The following is a 15,304-nucleotide window of genomic DNA, read 5'->3' as shown; positions in this document are numbered from 1 at the left end:
TCGCTGTGTCTCTGTCAAATAAATAAATAAAATCTTTAAAGAAATACTAAACTGGTGGGGCGCCTGGGTGGCTCAGTCGTTAAGCGTCTGCCTTCAACTCAGGTCATGATCCCAGGGTCCTGGGATCAAGCCCTCATCAGACTCTCTGCTCAGCAGGGAGTCAGCTTCTCTGCCCGCCCCCCCCCCCCTGCTTTCGAGCACGTGGGCTCTCTCTCTCTGAAATAAATAAAATCTTAAAAAAAAAAATACAAAACTCGTTCTTTGAAAAGATCAATAATGTAGTTACTATAAACCTAAATAAAAAGAAGACTGAACAGATACAGAGGAGATCAAGAAGCTTTAAAGTTGAGCTCCACATCATGATCTTTAAATATCCTTTCCTACAAAAGGGACCCAGGGCTCCTTGGAGAAATGGTATCCATATGGGGCAAACCAAGTACAAGGAGAGCCTTGGATAGCAGTGTTCAAAGGGTCATGTCAGAAGGACACAAGAGCCAACTCGAAGGATCCAAGTGGCCAAATATGGGTCATTTGGAGTAATGAATAATGAATATAAGGAATTAAAAAAGGTTAGTTGGTGCATAACAATATTCAAAAAATAGGAGGGGGAGGCTTTTTTTACGGAAGCCAGCTAATAATAATGTAGAAAGAATAACAGACTTAGAAAATTTTTTATCTTAGTTCTACCATTTTGCAACTCCCAGTATAGTTACTGATTAAGGCTAAGAATAGTCAGTAGATGGGAAAATGAAAACCACTGTGTGAAAGGTTGCTGAGGAAAAGGATTTTCACATGATCTAAATTATGAGCCCACGGATTATTTTCTAATTACGAAAGGAAACATAGATCTTTGCAAATGAAGAAAAATGATGGTCACTGTCTTAACCAAAAGAAAAAACAGTCCTTTATCTGTACAATACTGTTCTTTAAAAGAGCTCAAAACACTTCTAATTTTAATCTTACTACTTCACAAATACTTAATGATGAATGACTTAGTTTCACAAAACTCCGTAATAGACTACTAGAAATAGGCACTATGCCAATTCTTAAATGGAGAAACAGAGGTCAGAAACAGATGACGGAGTTATGATTAAATGTTAAGTTTCCTGAACAGTCCTCATCTTTTTTTTCTTTTTAAACACCCAAACATTTAAGCATGGTTTTAGAATGGAACTTGCTTAAGAATGTGGTGACATGTATTTTCTACTTTCAAAGTAAAAGGCATCCTCTAGATCTAGGGCCACTGTACAATGCTTCCCCTCCGTCTCCTGTCATTAACGGGCATCAGAGAGGCCTGAGTTGAAACACCCGTTTCATAAAGAGCTCCTGGGTCACCGTAGGATTCCGGGGCTACCTTTAGGTGTTTCAGGAGTTCTCTGCCTAGTTCACAGTCCAGTTTGATGGCAAACACGATGTGTAGAATAATGGTGCCTTCCACATGACGCAGTTCACCTGATGGCACGGTAACAAGATCCAACAGCCTACAAGATTCAACAGAAAGGTATGAGCTACAGTTTGAGCAAGAGACAAGAGTGCAGATACTCAGATGAACTCAAGCTGAACTCATACCATCACTGGAGGCAGGAAGTGTAAATTCTACTGCCTCATTCCTTGCTTCTTTGTAACAAAACTTCCTGAAAGCATGAATTGTCTATTATCATTAATTCCACTTCTTTACATGTTCTCAGTTAAATCCAATTCAACCAGGCTTCTGTCTCCTCCCTACCCACTCCCCTCAATGCCATTTGACTATTCTTCCAAGGGTTACAAATGACCTCTATGTTGCCAAAACCAATAATCAAGTCCCACCTTAATACCCAGCAGATATGACATAATTGACCACTTCCTTCTTGAAACACTCTCTTCTTTTCTGAGGCACTGTCACTGAATTCTTCTCCAATTTTTCTTTCTTTTTGGGGGGGGGGGCTGGCTCATCCTCCCTTTAAATGGTGGAATGCCTCTAAGCTCAGTCTTGGGTTTCTTTTTCTTCACAATTTCCCTAGGATTCCCTATCCAGTCCCATGGTTTTAGTTCTTTCCAATCTCTTATCTCCAGTCCTGACCTCTCCCTCTAGCTCTAGACTGTCTGCTTAATACCTCCATATGGGATGCTAATATACCTCTCAAACTTAACATGGTTAAAACTGAGCTTATTTGTCCTACACCTGCTTTTCTATCAGTCTTTCCTAACTCAGTATATAAGACCACCTACTAATCAATTGCTCAAGCCACATAACAAAAAGCTACCCTACAGATGTGGTAGGCTGCAATCAGATTAACAGCATGAGCCCTGCAGCCAAGCTGCCCTGATCGAAATCTCAGCTCCACTGCTATATAACCTTGGGATATTCCTTTATTTCTCTGTGCCTCAGTTTCCACATGCATAAAATAGAGGCAAAATAGGGTAGTTGTGAGGTTTATGTGCTTAGAACAGCACCTGGCACAGGTAAACACTCTACACATACTTGCTTTAGAAAAAATCTTTTTCAGACATGCCAAGCTGTGTCCTGCATTCGTACTAACTATTCCACTAACTGAGAATGTTCTTTTCCCTGATCTGCATAGAGTAGTTCTTACCATTCAGGCTTTAGTTAAGTAGCACCCTCTCTAAGAGGTTTTCCTTGACCACCCACTCTAAAGTAGCTACACTGTCACTATCACGTTATTTGAGTTATCTGCATAGCACTTTCTAATATTTTTCTTATTTATTTTCTGTTCTCTTCTCACCAGTATTTAAACTCTAAAAGCAGGGACCTGTCTGACTGGTTCATCACTATAGTCCCAGGGCCAAAGAGTTCCTGGCACAGAGTAGACACGTTATAAACAGCTTATAAACTCACACCTTACACAACAATTATGGCTATTCTCCTGGAGAGCTACACATGAGGGAGGTGAAGAGGATGCTTTAGTACCAAGCAGCTCAGAGAGGACTAGGGAAGTTCTGTGCTAAGGTGAAGGCAGGGACTGAAAGGTTAATTAACAAGGAAGTAAAACACACGTAAGAAGATACATCTGTCAAAATGATTTTATTTCTGTACTGTACTACTCACTCATCACCACTCTGTTCCTCATTGTGATGCTTATCTAGCTCGTTGAAGAAAGTTATGATTCCTTCCAAAGCTCTCCTCCTGTTTCCCTGAAAAAATACAGAATAGGTAAGGTCTCACCATAAAGATCAAGATCATCAAGGTGAACTTAAAGTACTTTTCAGCTTAGAGGATTCTCAAATAGGAACCTAAATAGGTAAATTACAACCTAAAGTCACACTAAGCATTTACAGAACACTTTTTCATGTTGAGATTGGGTTTGAAATGCATCTTAGTGTCAGACTTAAGTTAAGGGACTGATAGTCTACCCTTTTGTGAGATCTTTATCCCTTCTGCTTCCCCCCGCACCCCCCCCCCCCCCAGACTGTGGGAGTACAAGAGTCATATATGCTTTCCTTGGCTGAGGAGTATGACCCTTTTATCCATCATATCATCAGACATGAAATGAAAGCATCTATGCCCTAGTATGTAAATCAAGAGTATGAATAAGCTGAATGGCCCTAACTGATCATTCCACTGAAGTTTTATATATATATATATATATATATATATATATTTTTTATACCTTTGAGGAGAGAACCAGAAGCTGATAGACCAGAGGTGGTATTTCTTGAAGATTCAACTTGGAGAACATCCTCAACACTTTTTCCACCACAAATTCCACCTCTTCCGCAGTCAGAGGGACATCCCTGTGAATCAAAGACTCTCAAGGCCAGAGCTATGGTCTAATTCGGGAGGTATTAGAATATTATAACTGCCTCTTTGGTTTTTATCTAACAGAGAACCTTAAAGGGGGCCAAAGCCTTACATAAGCAAAGTCATATTGGAAAAAAATCATAGTTTATATATAGTTTAAATAATACAGTTTAAATATAGTTCATAGTTATAGTTTAAATAAGCAATTAAAGTAAAAAGGAGGGGAGAAAATCCTATAACAGAAAAGAGAGGCACCAATACTCTTACTTGGAGGACAGCAGTGTTTGAGCTTGCTAAATTTCAATTTCTAGCAGGCAAGTTCACACAGCAGGGTAAAACGAGGAAAGGGAATAATGATGCTTACTTGAACATGGAGGTGAGTTGGATTACATATTGCTGATCCCATCTGGTTAAAGAAAAGGACAAAGAATATCTCAATTTAACTTATTTGCGTATTACTTTGTAAAATTAATAAGGAGGGAAAAAATTAAGGCCATTTCAAGTTTGATTTGGTACCACCGGAAAACAAGATCAAAGAATCAATGAAATAACAGCTCTTAACCTATAAAACTGCAAAAATCAAAGTCTGATGATATTCAATGCTGGGAATTTTGGGAAACAAATGCTCTCCACATACTATTTTAGAGAGTATACTGGTATAAGCCTTCTGGAAAGACAAGCTGGCAATACTTATCAAGTTTAAAAATGCACATAACCAGAAACCCCCCCTAATTTCTAGAGTATTAGAAATATATCCCAAGTACATGCTTATAAAAAGTCACCTAGATACATAAGGATGTTCACTGCAACACTTTTTATGACAGCAAAAAACCAAATAACCATATATTATTTATTGGGAAAAAAAAACACCACTCTTAACAATTGGAGATTAGCCATTTATAACAGAACAGTACAGAACTATTAAAAAGAATGATGTAGAGTTGTGTATACTGACATGAACAGATGTGTTAAATGAAAAATGCAAGAAGGTATATTACAATGTGTATGGAATAAACTCTTCAATGTATTAAAAACAAATGAGGGGTGCCTGGCTGGATCAGTCGGAGGAGCATGTGATTCTTGATCTCAGGGTTGAGTTTGACCCCCATGTTGGGTATAGAGATTACTTAAAAAAAATTTTTTTTTTTTTAAAGATTTTATTTATTTGTCAGAGAGAGAGAGACAGAGCACAAGCAGGGGGAGAGGCAGAGGCAGAGGGAGAAGCAGGCTCCCTGCTGAGCAAGGAGCCCGATGTGGGACTCGATCCCAGGACCCCGAGACCATGACCTGAGCCGAAGGCAGCCGCCCAACTGACTGAGCCACCCAGGCGTCCCAAAAATAAAATCTTTAAAAAAATTTTTCTTAAATTTAAAAACAAATGAATAAATGGATAAGCACATGTGAGCTGATACATACTTAAAATTATGTATGTTAAGGATCTTATGTAAAGAACCATAAAAGCTGTTATTTCTGATTTAGGTAATCCTGGGTGCTCCCTTCTGTTTCTTTTTAATGTACCCAAATGTTGGGCTCCCTGCTCAGCAGGGAGTCTGCTTCTCCCTCTGACCCTCCCCCCTCTCATGCTCTCTCTCTCTCTCTTTCTCTCTCTCAAATAAATCTTAAAAAAAAAAATGTATCCAAATGTAATCACCGTATTACACAACTTAGTATTCTCTTTATTTCATTGACTAGTAAGGATTTTTCATCTTTGATGGTTTTATATATTTCACTTTTTTTTTTTTTAAATCTTTTTTTTTAAAGATTTTTATTTATTTATTTGACAGAGAGATAGAGAGCACAAGTAGGCAGAGCGGCAGGCAGAGGGAGAGGGAGAAGCAGGCTCCCCACTGAGCAGGGAGCCGGACGTGGGGCTATATTTCACTTTTAATGGGTTTTAATTTCATGGAGTGGCTCTACCTTAACTTACATAGGTTACATACCTTAACTTACATTTCTCTATTATTGTACGCATAAGTGGGTCACAATTTTCTGGGTTGAATATGTTCATGTATGAGGATTTTCTTATTATGCTGGAGTCTTTCCTTAAGGTAGATTCCCATATGTCTGGCTTAAAGATACAACCATTACTTAAATATCCTACTCATTTAAAAAAATATATAAGGGGCGCCTGGGTGGCTTAGTTGGTTAAGCAACTGCTTGCAGCTCAGGTCAGGTCCTGGAGTCCCATGATCGAGTCCCGCATCGGGCTCCCCGCTCAGCAGAGAGTTTGCTTCTCCCTCTGACCCTCCCCCCTCTCATATACTCTCTCTTTCTCATTCTCTCTCTCTCAAATAAAATCTTTAAAAAAATAAATAAATAAAAATAAAAAAATATAAAAGATATAGCAGCAGGATGACTTCTCAGCCTTAAGGACCTTGGGACTCCAAATTAATCCTAGAGGACGAAACTGTGTTAAGATGAACAGTCAAGTAAACAGAAACTATATGTAGTCTTAGAACAGAAAATATAGTAAGTAATCTCTCAAAAATTCATCGCGGACTACATAAATGGTTTTACAGTTGTACATTATAACCAAAAAAAAAAAAAAAAAGACTAAAGACTTCGTGATACAAATTCCTGAAATAAACTGTAATCCTTTTTTTGGCCACTTGTACATCTGAGAAAGTGCTACACATTAATAAGACTTACCTGCCAGAACACAGGGTGTTAATCAACTGCTTCTTACATTCTTCCCCACTCAGTTCACCTAGAAATGCAAAATACACTGAGAAATAAATTTGATTAAGTAACGAGCAAAAAAGCCACTAAAATTGGAAGAAAATTACCTTTCTCATAATCCAGATTTTCCTTGTTGGCAACAAGGGCAGTGAGAATAATGGGTAATAACTCCAAAGACTTTCCATTGGTTAAGCTGCCCTCTTTGATAGCACTAATAAACTCCTTGGCTAATTCAAGCAGTAATGATCCTGGAAAATTGTGAGCCTAAAAATTCATGGGATAAAGAAAATGTTAAGCAGAATAGATGTTTGGTATCTCTTTCCACAAAATAGTGCCTCTTGCTGAATTAATAGAACTGGCACTGAAACCCTGAACTGGTCCTATAAGGGATCCTGCTCTGGTACAAACTTATAATTGTAAAAGATTTCAAAGGTCAGAATCCTCCATCAGTTCTCCAATGTTTTCAAATACTCTTCAAAGATATCAGATGTCCACAGTATCAGAAATTAACATAAACATGGGTTTATGGCCCATCCATCATCTATTCTGTTTTTTTGGGTTTTTTTTAAGATTTTATTTATTTATTTGACAGAGACAGAGATAGCGAGAGCAGGAACACAAGCAGGGGGAGTGGGAGAGAGAGAAACAGGCTTCCTGCCAGGCAGGAAGCCTGATGTGGGACTCGATCCCAGGACCCTGGGATCATGACCTGAGCCGAAGGCAGACGCTTAACGACTGAGCCACCCAGGCGCCCTATTCTGTTTTTTTAACAGTAGTTCTTATTCATAAATAGGAACTATGCTAGGTTTGGCACATTTAAGTTTACCCTCCCTCAACAAATTACAACCCCCACCCCCAAATCTACCCAAAACCAAAAAAGTTTTTCTTTTCCAGCTTACCTCTAGCATTAGTAATCCTATGATCTCAGATGCTACTTCTTTCTGCAAATCCCCTGATTCCACTAAGTGGATACAACAAATGTATATCTTAAGTCTCCTAAGAGCTCCAGCTTCCTCAGAGCAGGGGGAACCTTATTGTTTTAAACGAGTGGTACAGAAACAAAGAAAGAATAAAGGAAGAAATCTTAAAAAGTTGAAGGGCAAACAGGAAAAACAAACAGCTCTATAGTTTAATATAGAAGTAGAATTATCAAACTACTGATTACTAGAATGTTTAGAACAGCAATATTTAGGAGCTTTACAAAAGTACTTAAATTAGGCAGATGAGAAATGTCATCTTTTCTTCTTCCACTTACATCATTATTTTTTAAAACAAGTTCATAGTACCAAAAGGAGAAATAACTTTTTTTAAAGATTCTTTATTTATCTGACAGAGCACAAAAGCAGGCGGAGTAGCAGGCAGAGGGAGAGGGAGAAGCCGGCTCCCTGCTGAGCAAGGAGCCCGATGCAGGGAGGACCCTGGGATCATGACCTGAGCTGAAGGCAGTTGCTTAACCAACTGAGCTACCCAGGCGCCCCGGAGAAATACCTTCTAATATACCTTAGAGCCTTTTTGGGTCCAGTAACCCAAATTAAATGTCTTTAACATACTCCACTTCAAAACATAACTGAGTAATGTCAGCAGGAATGGCAGAATAATAAAGACCTCAGAAAATCCTCTCCTCCATAAAAGCAGTAAGAAAACTGACAAAATAATGAAAACCATCAACAATCCTGGGAGAGGAAAATGATACCTGATGTCCAGAATTCCCACAAAATAGCATTTAAAATGTCCCAAAAGTATGGGCCATATACAAGAAAAAAGAGAACTAGAAACTGTCCCTGACAGAGACTAGATGTTAGATTACTAGACAAAGATTTTAAATCAGCTATTTTCAGTATGTTCAAAGATGGAAACGATGCCTAAAGAACTAAAGGAAATGTCTCCTAAATAGAGACTATCAACAAAGAGACAGAAATTGTAAATAAGCAGGGGCGCCACGGTGGCTCAGTTGGTTGAGCATCTGACTCTTGATTTCCGCTCAGGTCATGATCTCAGGGTCATGAGACCGAGCCCCTCATCAGTCTCTGCACTCAGCATGGAGTCTGCTTGAGGATTCTCTCCTGCCCGCTCCCCCCCACCCCCGTTCATGTGCATGCATGCGTGCTCACACTATCTCTCAAATAAATATGAAAAAAAGAAATTGTAAATAAGTAAATAAAAATTCTGAAATTAGAAGTACAATAATTGAGCTGAAAAATCACAACAAGGTCTCAACAGGAGATCTGACCTGGTGGAAGAAAGAAACAGAGAACTCAAAGATAGAGCAACTGAGATTATCCAGTCTGAGGGACAGAAAGAAAGAGAAGAAAAATGAACAGAGCCTCAAAGACCTGTGGGGTATCATCATGAGTGCTAACAGACATAATGAAAGTTCCAAAAGACAGAAAGGGGCAAAAGAAGAAATGGCCAAAAACTTCCCAATTTTAATGAACGTTAATTTGCACATTAAAAAACTCAATAAAGTCCAATGATAAACACAAGAGAAGTACACCTAGACATATTAGCAGTTAAAATCAAAGACACCTCATCATAACAAAGGCCATATGTGAAAAACCCATAACTAACATCATACCCAATTATTAAAGATTAAAAGCATTTCCATAAAACATGAAAAATACAAGGATGCCCACTTTCACCACTTCTATTCAACATAGTATTGGAATTCTAGACAGAGTAATTATTGTATTTAGGGCCACTGAACTGTACACTTAAAAAAAAAGTCAAAGACAAAGAGAGAACCTTAAAAGCAATAAGAGAGGAGCAAGTCATCTGGGAAACAGATATTCAATATAATTAACAGCTGTTTTCTCATTAAAAAAACAACAACAAAAACAAACAAAAAAACCCCCCACAACACTGAAAGGCAGAAGGAGATGGGATAACATAGTCAAACTGCTGAAAAGAAGGACTGTCAACCAAGAATTCTACAATCAGAAAAACTATCCTTCAAAAATGAAGGACAGGGGCGCCTGGGTGGCTCAGTTGGTTAAACATCTGCCTTCAGCTCAAGTCATGGTCCCCGGGTCCTGGGATGAGCCCCGCGTCTCCTGCTTCTCCCTCTGCACGCCCCACCCCCACCAGCTCGTGCTCTCTCTGATGAATAACATCTTAAAAAAAAAGAAAAAAAGAAAAGGCATCTAGTTTGAAAAACAAGTAAAATTATCCCTATTCATAAATGACATAATCTTGTTTATAGAAAACCCTAAGGTATCCACAAAAAATAAATTATTAGAGGGCAGTACCTGGCTGGCTCAGTCGGTGGAGCATCGGACTCTTGATCTGGGGTTGTGAGTTTGAGTCCGATGTTAAGCATAGAGATTACCTTTTTTTTTTTTTAGACTTTATTTGACAAAGAGAGAGAGAGCACAGGCAGGGGGAGCAGCAGGCAGAGGGAGAGGGAGAAGCAGACTCCCCACTGAGCAGGGAGCCTGATGCAGGGCTCGATCTCAGGGTCCCAGGATCGTGACCTGAACCAAAGGCAGACACTTAACTAACTGAGCCACCCAGGCGCCCCTTTTGAGATTACTTAAAATAAAATCTTATCTCAGGGTCCTGAGATTGAGCCCTGCATCGGGCTCTGTGCTAAGTATGGAACCTACTTGAGATTCTTGCTCTCTCTCCCTCTGCCCCTCCCCCCACCTGCTCATTCTCTCTCCCTCCAAATAAATTTAAAAATAAAATCTTAAAAAAAAGTCTACTGCATTTCTTTTTTTTTCATTTTTTTAAAGGTTTTTATTTATTTGACAGAGAGAGAGCATAAGTAGGCCAAGCAGCAGGCAGAGGGAGAGGGAGAAGCAGGCTCTCCACTGAGCAGGAAGCCTGACATGGGGCTCGATCCCAGGACCCTGGGATCATGACCTGAGCCAAGGGCAGCCACTTAACCGACTGAGCCACCCAGGTGCCCCATGCATTTCTATATACTAACAATGAACAATTAGATGACTAAATTAAGAAAATTCCATTTACAAAAGCATCAAAAAAATAGAATACTTAGAAATAAATTTAAGAAAAGTATGTGTAAGGCTTGTATTCTGAAGACTATAAAATATCACTGAAAGAAATAAAGAGAACCTAAGTAAATGGAAAGACATCCCATGTTCATGTAACGGAAGACTTATGCTAAGATAGCAATACTAGTCAAATTCATAAACAGATTCAACACAATCCCTACTAAAACCCCAGCTTCCTTTTTTTCAGAAACTGACAAGCTGACTTAAAATTCATATGGAAACACAAGGGACCCAGAATATCCAAAATAATGCTGAAGAAGAAAAACAAAGTTGGAGGACTTAAACTTCCCAATTTTATAACTTACTACAATATTATAGTAATCAAGACAGTGTGGTGCCGACATAAGGAGACATATAGATTAAGTGACTAGAACTGTGAGTCTAGATATAAACCCTCACATTTATGGGCGATTGATTTTCAGTAAGGGTGCTACTGAAAACAAGAAAAGATGATGTTGGACTCCTACCTCACACCATATACAAAAATAAATTCAAAATGGATCAAAGATCTAAATGTAAAAGCTAAGGCTATAAAACTCTGAAAAGAAAACATAGGTTTAAATCTTCATGACTTTGGACTAAGCAACGGTTTCTTAGATAAAACACTCAAAGCACAAGCTATAAGAAAATAAAACGGACGTCAAAAAACTTTATGCTTCAAAGCATACTATCAAAAAAGTGAAAAACAACTCCGAATGGGAGAAAATTTTTGCAAACCATATATTTAATAAGGGACATGTATCTAGAACATATAAAGAACTATTACAACTCAATAATAAAAAGACAACCCAATTTTTTAAAGTGCAAATGATCTGAACAGACAGTTCTCCAAAGAAGATACAGAAATGGCCAGTAAGCACATGAAAGGATGCTCAACATCATCAGCCATCAGGGAAATGCTTATCAAAACAATAGTGAGATACCACTTCACACTCCCTACTATGGCTACAATGAAAAAGACAGACAGTAACAAGGGTTGACAAAGATATGGAGAAATCATCATCCTCACTCAGTGTTGGTGGTAACGTAATATAGAAGTCAACAGAGATATTCCAAGTCATTAAACCCCAAAGCTCCTTTGACCCTTGTTAAGCACAGGTTAAGTAGTAAACATTGCTGTTCTCTTCTCCACAATTTTAAAAGCACAAGTAAACCAAAGTGCATTTTATGAAATGCATCCTTTATAGGCCCCAAACCAGCGATACAATCTCAAGTGCCCACTTCAATCCCCTTAAGTAAAATTATTTGAGTCCCTAAGAAAGGAGACTGCTGCTTTAGTTGGTTTTGTAAAAACCCCCAAACACAGGAAGTCTCAGTGTGGCTTCAAAAGTAAGAAAAGCAGCAATATGCGCCCAAAATAAACAAATCTAACAAACCCAGGCAGGTAGAAGTGGCATTAATTATTACCTTTGAAGATGGCTCGCAGGAGTGCTCCAGCAGCTTTTCCTTTCACTGCCTGACTCTGAAGGAGATTAGCCAACTGCAATCAAAGAAAGAAAAAGCTACAAGTTTCTGGCAACAATTTCTCTACCCCAATGACCGAAATTCCCAATATGAATCATCTGTCAGGTTCATACCCTTCAGAGACTTCAGGTATCACAAACATCACTGATTTAGATAGAGCAGGGTAGAACTTAACATGATACAGGGCTGTCAAGACTGAAATTTATTCGTATCCTCACTCTACAATTGTCTAAGTACAACAGAACTTACTAAAGAGAAAAGAGCATAGTGATAGGATACTTTCTTTTTTTTTTTTTTTTAATCACTCTTGCTCCTTATGTAGAGAATGGCTTGTGGGAGGCTTAAGAGTGAAACAGGGATGTTAGGAGACTGATACAGTGTTCAAAAGTGAGATATGATAGTGGCCTAGCCCAAATAGCAGGGGAGATATTACTGGTTGAACTTTTAAAGTCCCCCCCCATCACCACCATTCATGTTGGAGTTCTAACCCCCAGGGCCTCAGAATGTGACCTTATTTGAAAACAGGGTTTTGCAAATGTAGTTAGTTAAGTTGAGGTCATTACAGTTGGTGTGAATAGGACTATCATTATAAGGGGAATCTTGGACACAGAGACACATGCACAACAAGTGTGCCGTGTGAAAATGAAGGCAGAGAGCAGGGTGATAGAAGCTAAGGAACACCAAAAATTGTCAGCAAACCACCAGAAGCTAGGTGAGATTCTCACAGCCCCAAAGAAACTAACACTGCCAGCACTGTGATCTTGGACTTCGAATCTCCAGAACTATAAAAATAAATTTTTGTTTAAGCTACTCAGTTTGTGCTACTTTTATAATCGGCAGCCCTGGCAAACTAATAAAGAAGATGAAGAAAAGCAGACTGAAGATATATTTGAGGGCTCGAATTAATAGGACTTTGCTGTAGTCTGAATGTTTATGTCCTCCCCTAAATGCACATGTTGGAATCCTAATGCCCAACGTGACAGTATTTGGAGGTGGGACCTTTGGAGATAATTAGGTCATGAGGGTAGAACTCTCATGAATGGGATTAGTCCCCTTATAAGAGATCCCACAGAGCTCTCTAGCCCCTTCCACCATGTAAGGATACAACATGAAGCGTGCAAACCAGACAGAAGAGGGCCTTCATCTGACCATACTGGCACTCTCATCTCCGACTTCTAGCCTCAGAACCATGAGAAATAAATGTTCCTCCTTTATAAGCCACCCAGTCTGTCATATTTTCTTTTCTTTTTTTAAAAAGATTTTACTTATTCATTAGAGAGAGAGAGAGAGAGAGAGAACACACAAGCAGGGGGAGAGGCAGAGGGAGAGGGAGAAGCAGACTCCCCACTGAGCCGGGAGCCCGACGTGGGGTTCGATCCCAGGACCTGGAGATCACGACCTGAGTCGAAGGCAGACGCTTAACCATCTGAGCCACCCAGGCGCCCCTGTCGTATTATAGCAGCCTGAATGGACTAAGACAGACCTCCACCCACATGGTTTAGAAGTGAAAAGGGGGTGGTGCTGAAGAAAAAGAAATCAAGAATTCTTATACTTCTGGCTTAAGCAACTAACTGGATAGATGGTGGCACCAGCCATTGACATGGTGAAAATCTGGTATTAAGCATCTAAATCACCCAGAGGGCTTGTTAAAACAAATTGCAAGGCCCCAGTTTTTGACCGCAACTACATGGGCCTGGTCTTTCTGACTAGAGTCTGTATATCTCCCTTTTTAAATAGGTAATAAGGAAGTACCTGACTTCTCCACCTGGAACTGCCAGCAGAATACTCAGCCCTTGACATAGCCCTCAGAGAAGGGTAGTTCTCAACCAGCGCTGAATTTGTCCCTCCTCCCAACCCCCAGAGTACACTGGGCAATGCTTGGAGACATTTTCAGTTGTCATAACTGGAAGGGTATTACGATCATCTAATGGATAGGACTAGGGATGCTCCTAAACCACCCTACAGGATGTTTTAGGCACAGGACAACACCCCTCGACAAAGAATTATCCAGTCCAAAACGTGAACAGTGCAAAGGCTGAGAAACCCCGACTCTACTTTTTTTAAAAATTTTTATCCTCATTTTATTTTAATTCATTTTTAACTTCTATTTTTTTTAAATAAAATAATACACCACAAATTTCTAATTCATATTTGGCCTTTCAAAAGAAACAGAAAAAAATCCTATAGGTTTTCCAATGGCATTTCTAAAATTTGGGGTTTTTTCCCCAGTTTTTTAAATTTAAATTCAATTAATTAACATATATTATTGGTTTCAGAGGTAGAGATCAGTGATTCATTAGTCTTATATAATACCCAGTGCTCATTACATCATGTGTCCTCCTTCATGTCCAGCACCCAGTTACCCCATTCCTCTACCCCTTACCCCTCCAGCCACCCTCAGTTTGTTTCCTACGATTAAGAGTCTCTTTTGGTTTGTTTCCCTCTCTGATTTTGTCCCTCCCCCCCATGATCCTGTTTTCTTAAATTCCACATATGAGCATATAATTGTCTTTTCCTGATTGACTTGTTTCGCTTAGCATAATACTCTAATTCCATCCAAATCATTGCAAATGGCAAGATTTCTTTTCTTTTTCTTTTTTTGATGGCTTAGTATTCCATTGAGTATATATATCATACCTTCTTTATTCATTCATTTGTCGATGGGCATCTGGGCTCTTTCCATAGTTTGGCTGTTGTGGACACTGCTGCTATAAACATTGAAACCCTGACTCTTCTTGAAACAATTTCAGTTTCATTAGAAGGCAGTATGGCATGGGGAAGAAAAAAAAAAACTGGACCTAGAATCAGATGATGAATTCTGGCCATGCCATTTACTGGTTTCATAATCTCAGTCAAGTTATTTCACTGTATGTGTGTCCATTTCCCTACCTCCAAGGACAGTTAGGAGGATTCAATTAGATGACAGGAAAGAATTAACACACAGGTACTCTACGAACAGTTCTCTTCTACTCCCTCTGTCCTCTGCTCTCCTTCCTCCCTCCACTTACATAATCTTTCCTCTTCCTTTTTGACTTTATGCTTTTTACTGCATTTTAAAACAAAAGTAAATGAAGTAAATTATGTATCCTTGTTACTTTGGAACGCTTTAACATTTTTCTTTTAATTGGTAGACAAACTATCAAGTTAATGGCACAGTCCAGATATAGACTTTTTTTTTTTTTTTAAATAGAACAGCCCTCATTTTGCAATGTCTGATGTTTCCTCATGATTACACTGAGTTTATGCATTCTCAGTCAGAACACAGGTGATACTGTGTCCTTCTCATAGTATCACACCTGGAGGCATGTGATGTCCATCTATCCCGCACTGGTAATATTAATTCTGGTCACTCAGTCAAATGTTTTGCTTGATTTTCCCACTTTATAATTACAACCAGTGAGCAGTT

General features: G+C 39.1%; 1 protein-coding gene across 2 annotated transcripts in view; it reads right to left on the bottom strand.

The window, feature by feature from the left end:
• The window catches only part of FANCI (FA complementation group I), a 75,541-nt gene that overhangs the window by 53,086 nt on the left and 7,151 nt on the right, over positions 1 to 15,304 (bottom strand). For both annotated transcript variants that reach the window (XM_021680664.2, XM_044918337.1), the window contains exons 2-9: positions 11,842 to 11,914; positions 7,321 to 7,451; positions 6,529 to 6,685; positions 6,392 to 6,449; positions 4,107 to 4,148; positions 3,612 to 3,735; positions 3,050 to 3,135; positions 1,355 to 1,481 (exon numbers count right to left, since the gene is read on the bottom strand). In XM_021680664.2, the coding sequence (XP_021536339.2) occupies positions 1,355 to 1,481; positions 3,050 to 3,135; positions 3,612 to 3,735; positions 4,107 to 4,148; positions 6,392 to 6,449; positions 6,529 to 6,685; positions 7,321 to 7,451; positions 11,842 to 11,914 (798 nt within the window). The remainder of the gene's footprint in view (positions 1 to 1,354; positions 1,482 to 3,049; positions 3,136 to 3,611; positions 3,736 to 4,106; positions 4,149 to 6,391; positions 6,450 to 6,528; positions 6,686 to 7,320; positions 7,452 to 11,841; positions 11,915 to 15,304) is intronic.

Source organism: Neomonachus schauinslandi, chromosome 9, assembly GCF_002201575.2.
Source record: "Neomonachus schauinslandi chromosome 9, ASM220157v2, whole genome shotgun sequence".
Lineage (NCBI taxonomy): Eukaryota > Metazoa > Chordata > Mammalia > Carnivora > Phocidae > Neomonachus > Neomonachus schauinslandi.
The sequence above is the reverse complement of the archived record's forward strand: the minus strand, read 5'-3'. Positions and strand labels throughout refer to the sequence as shown.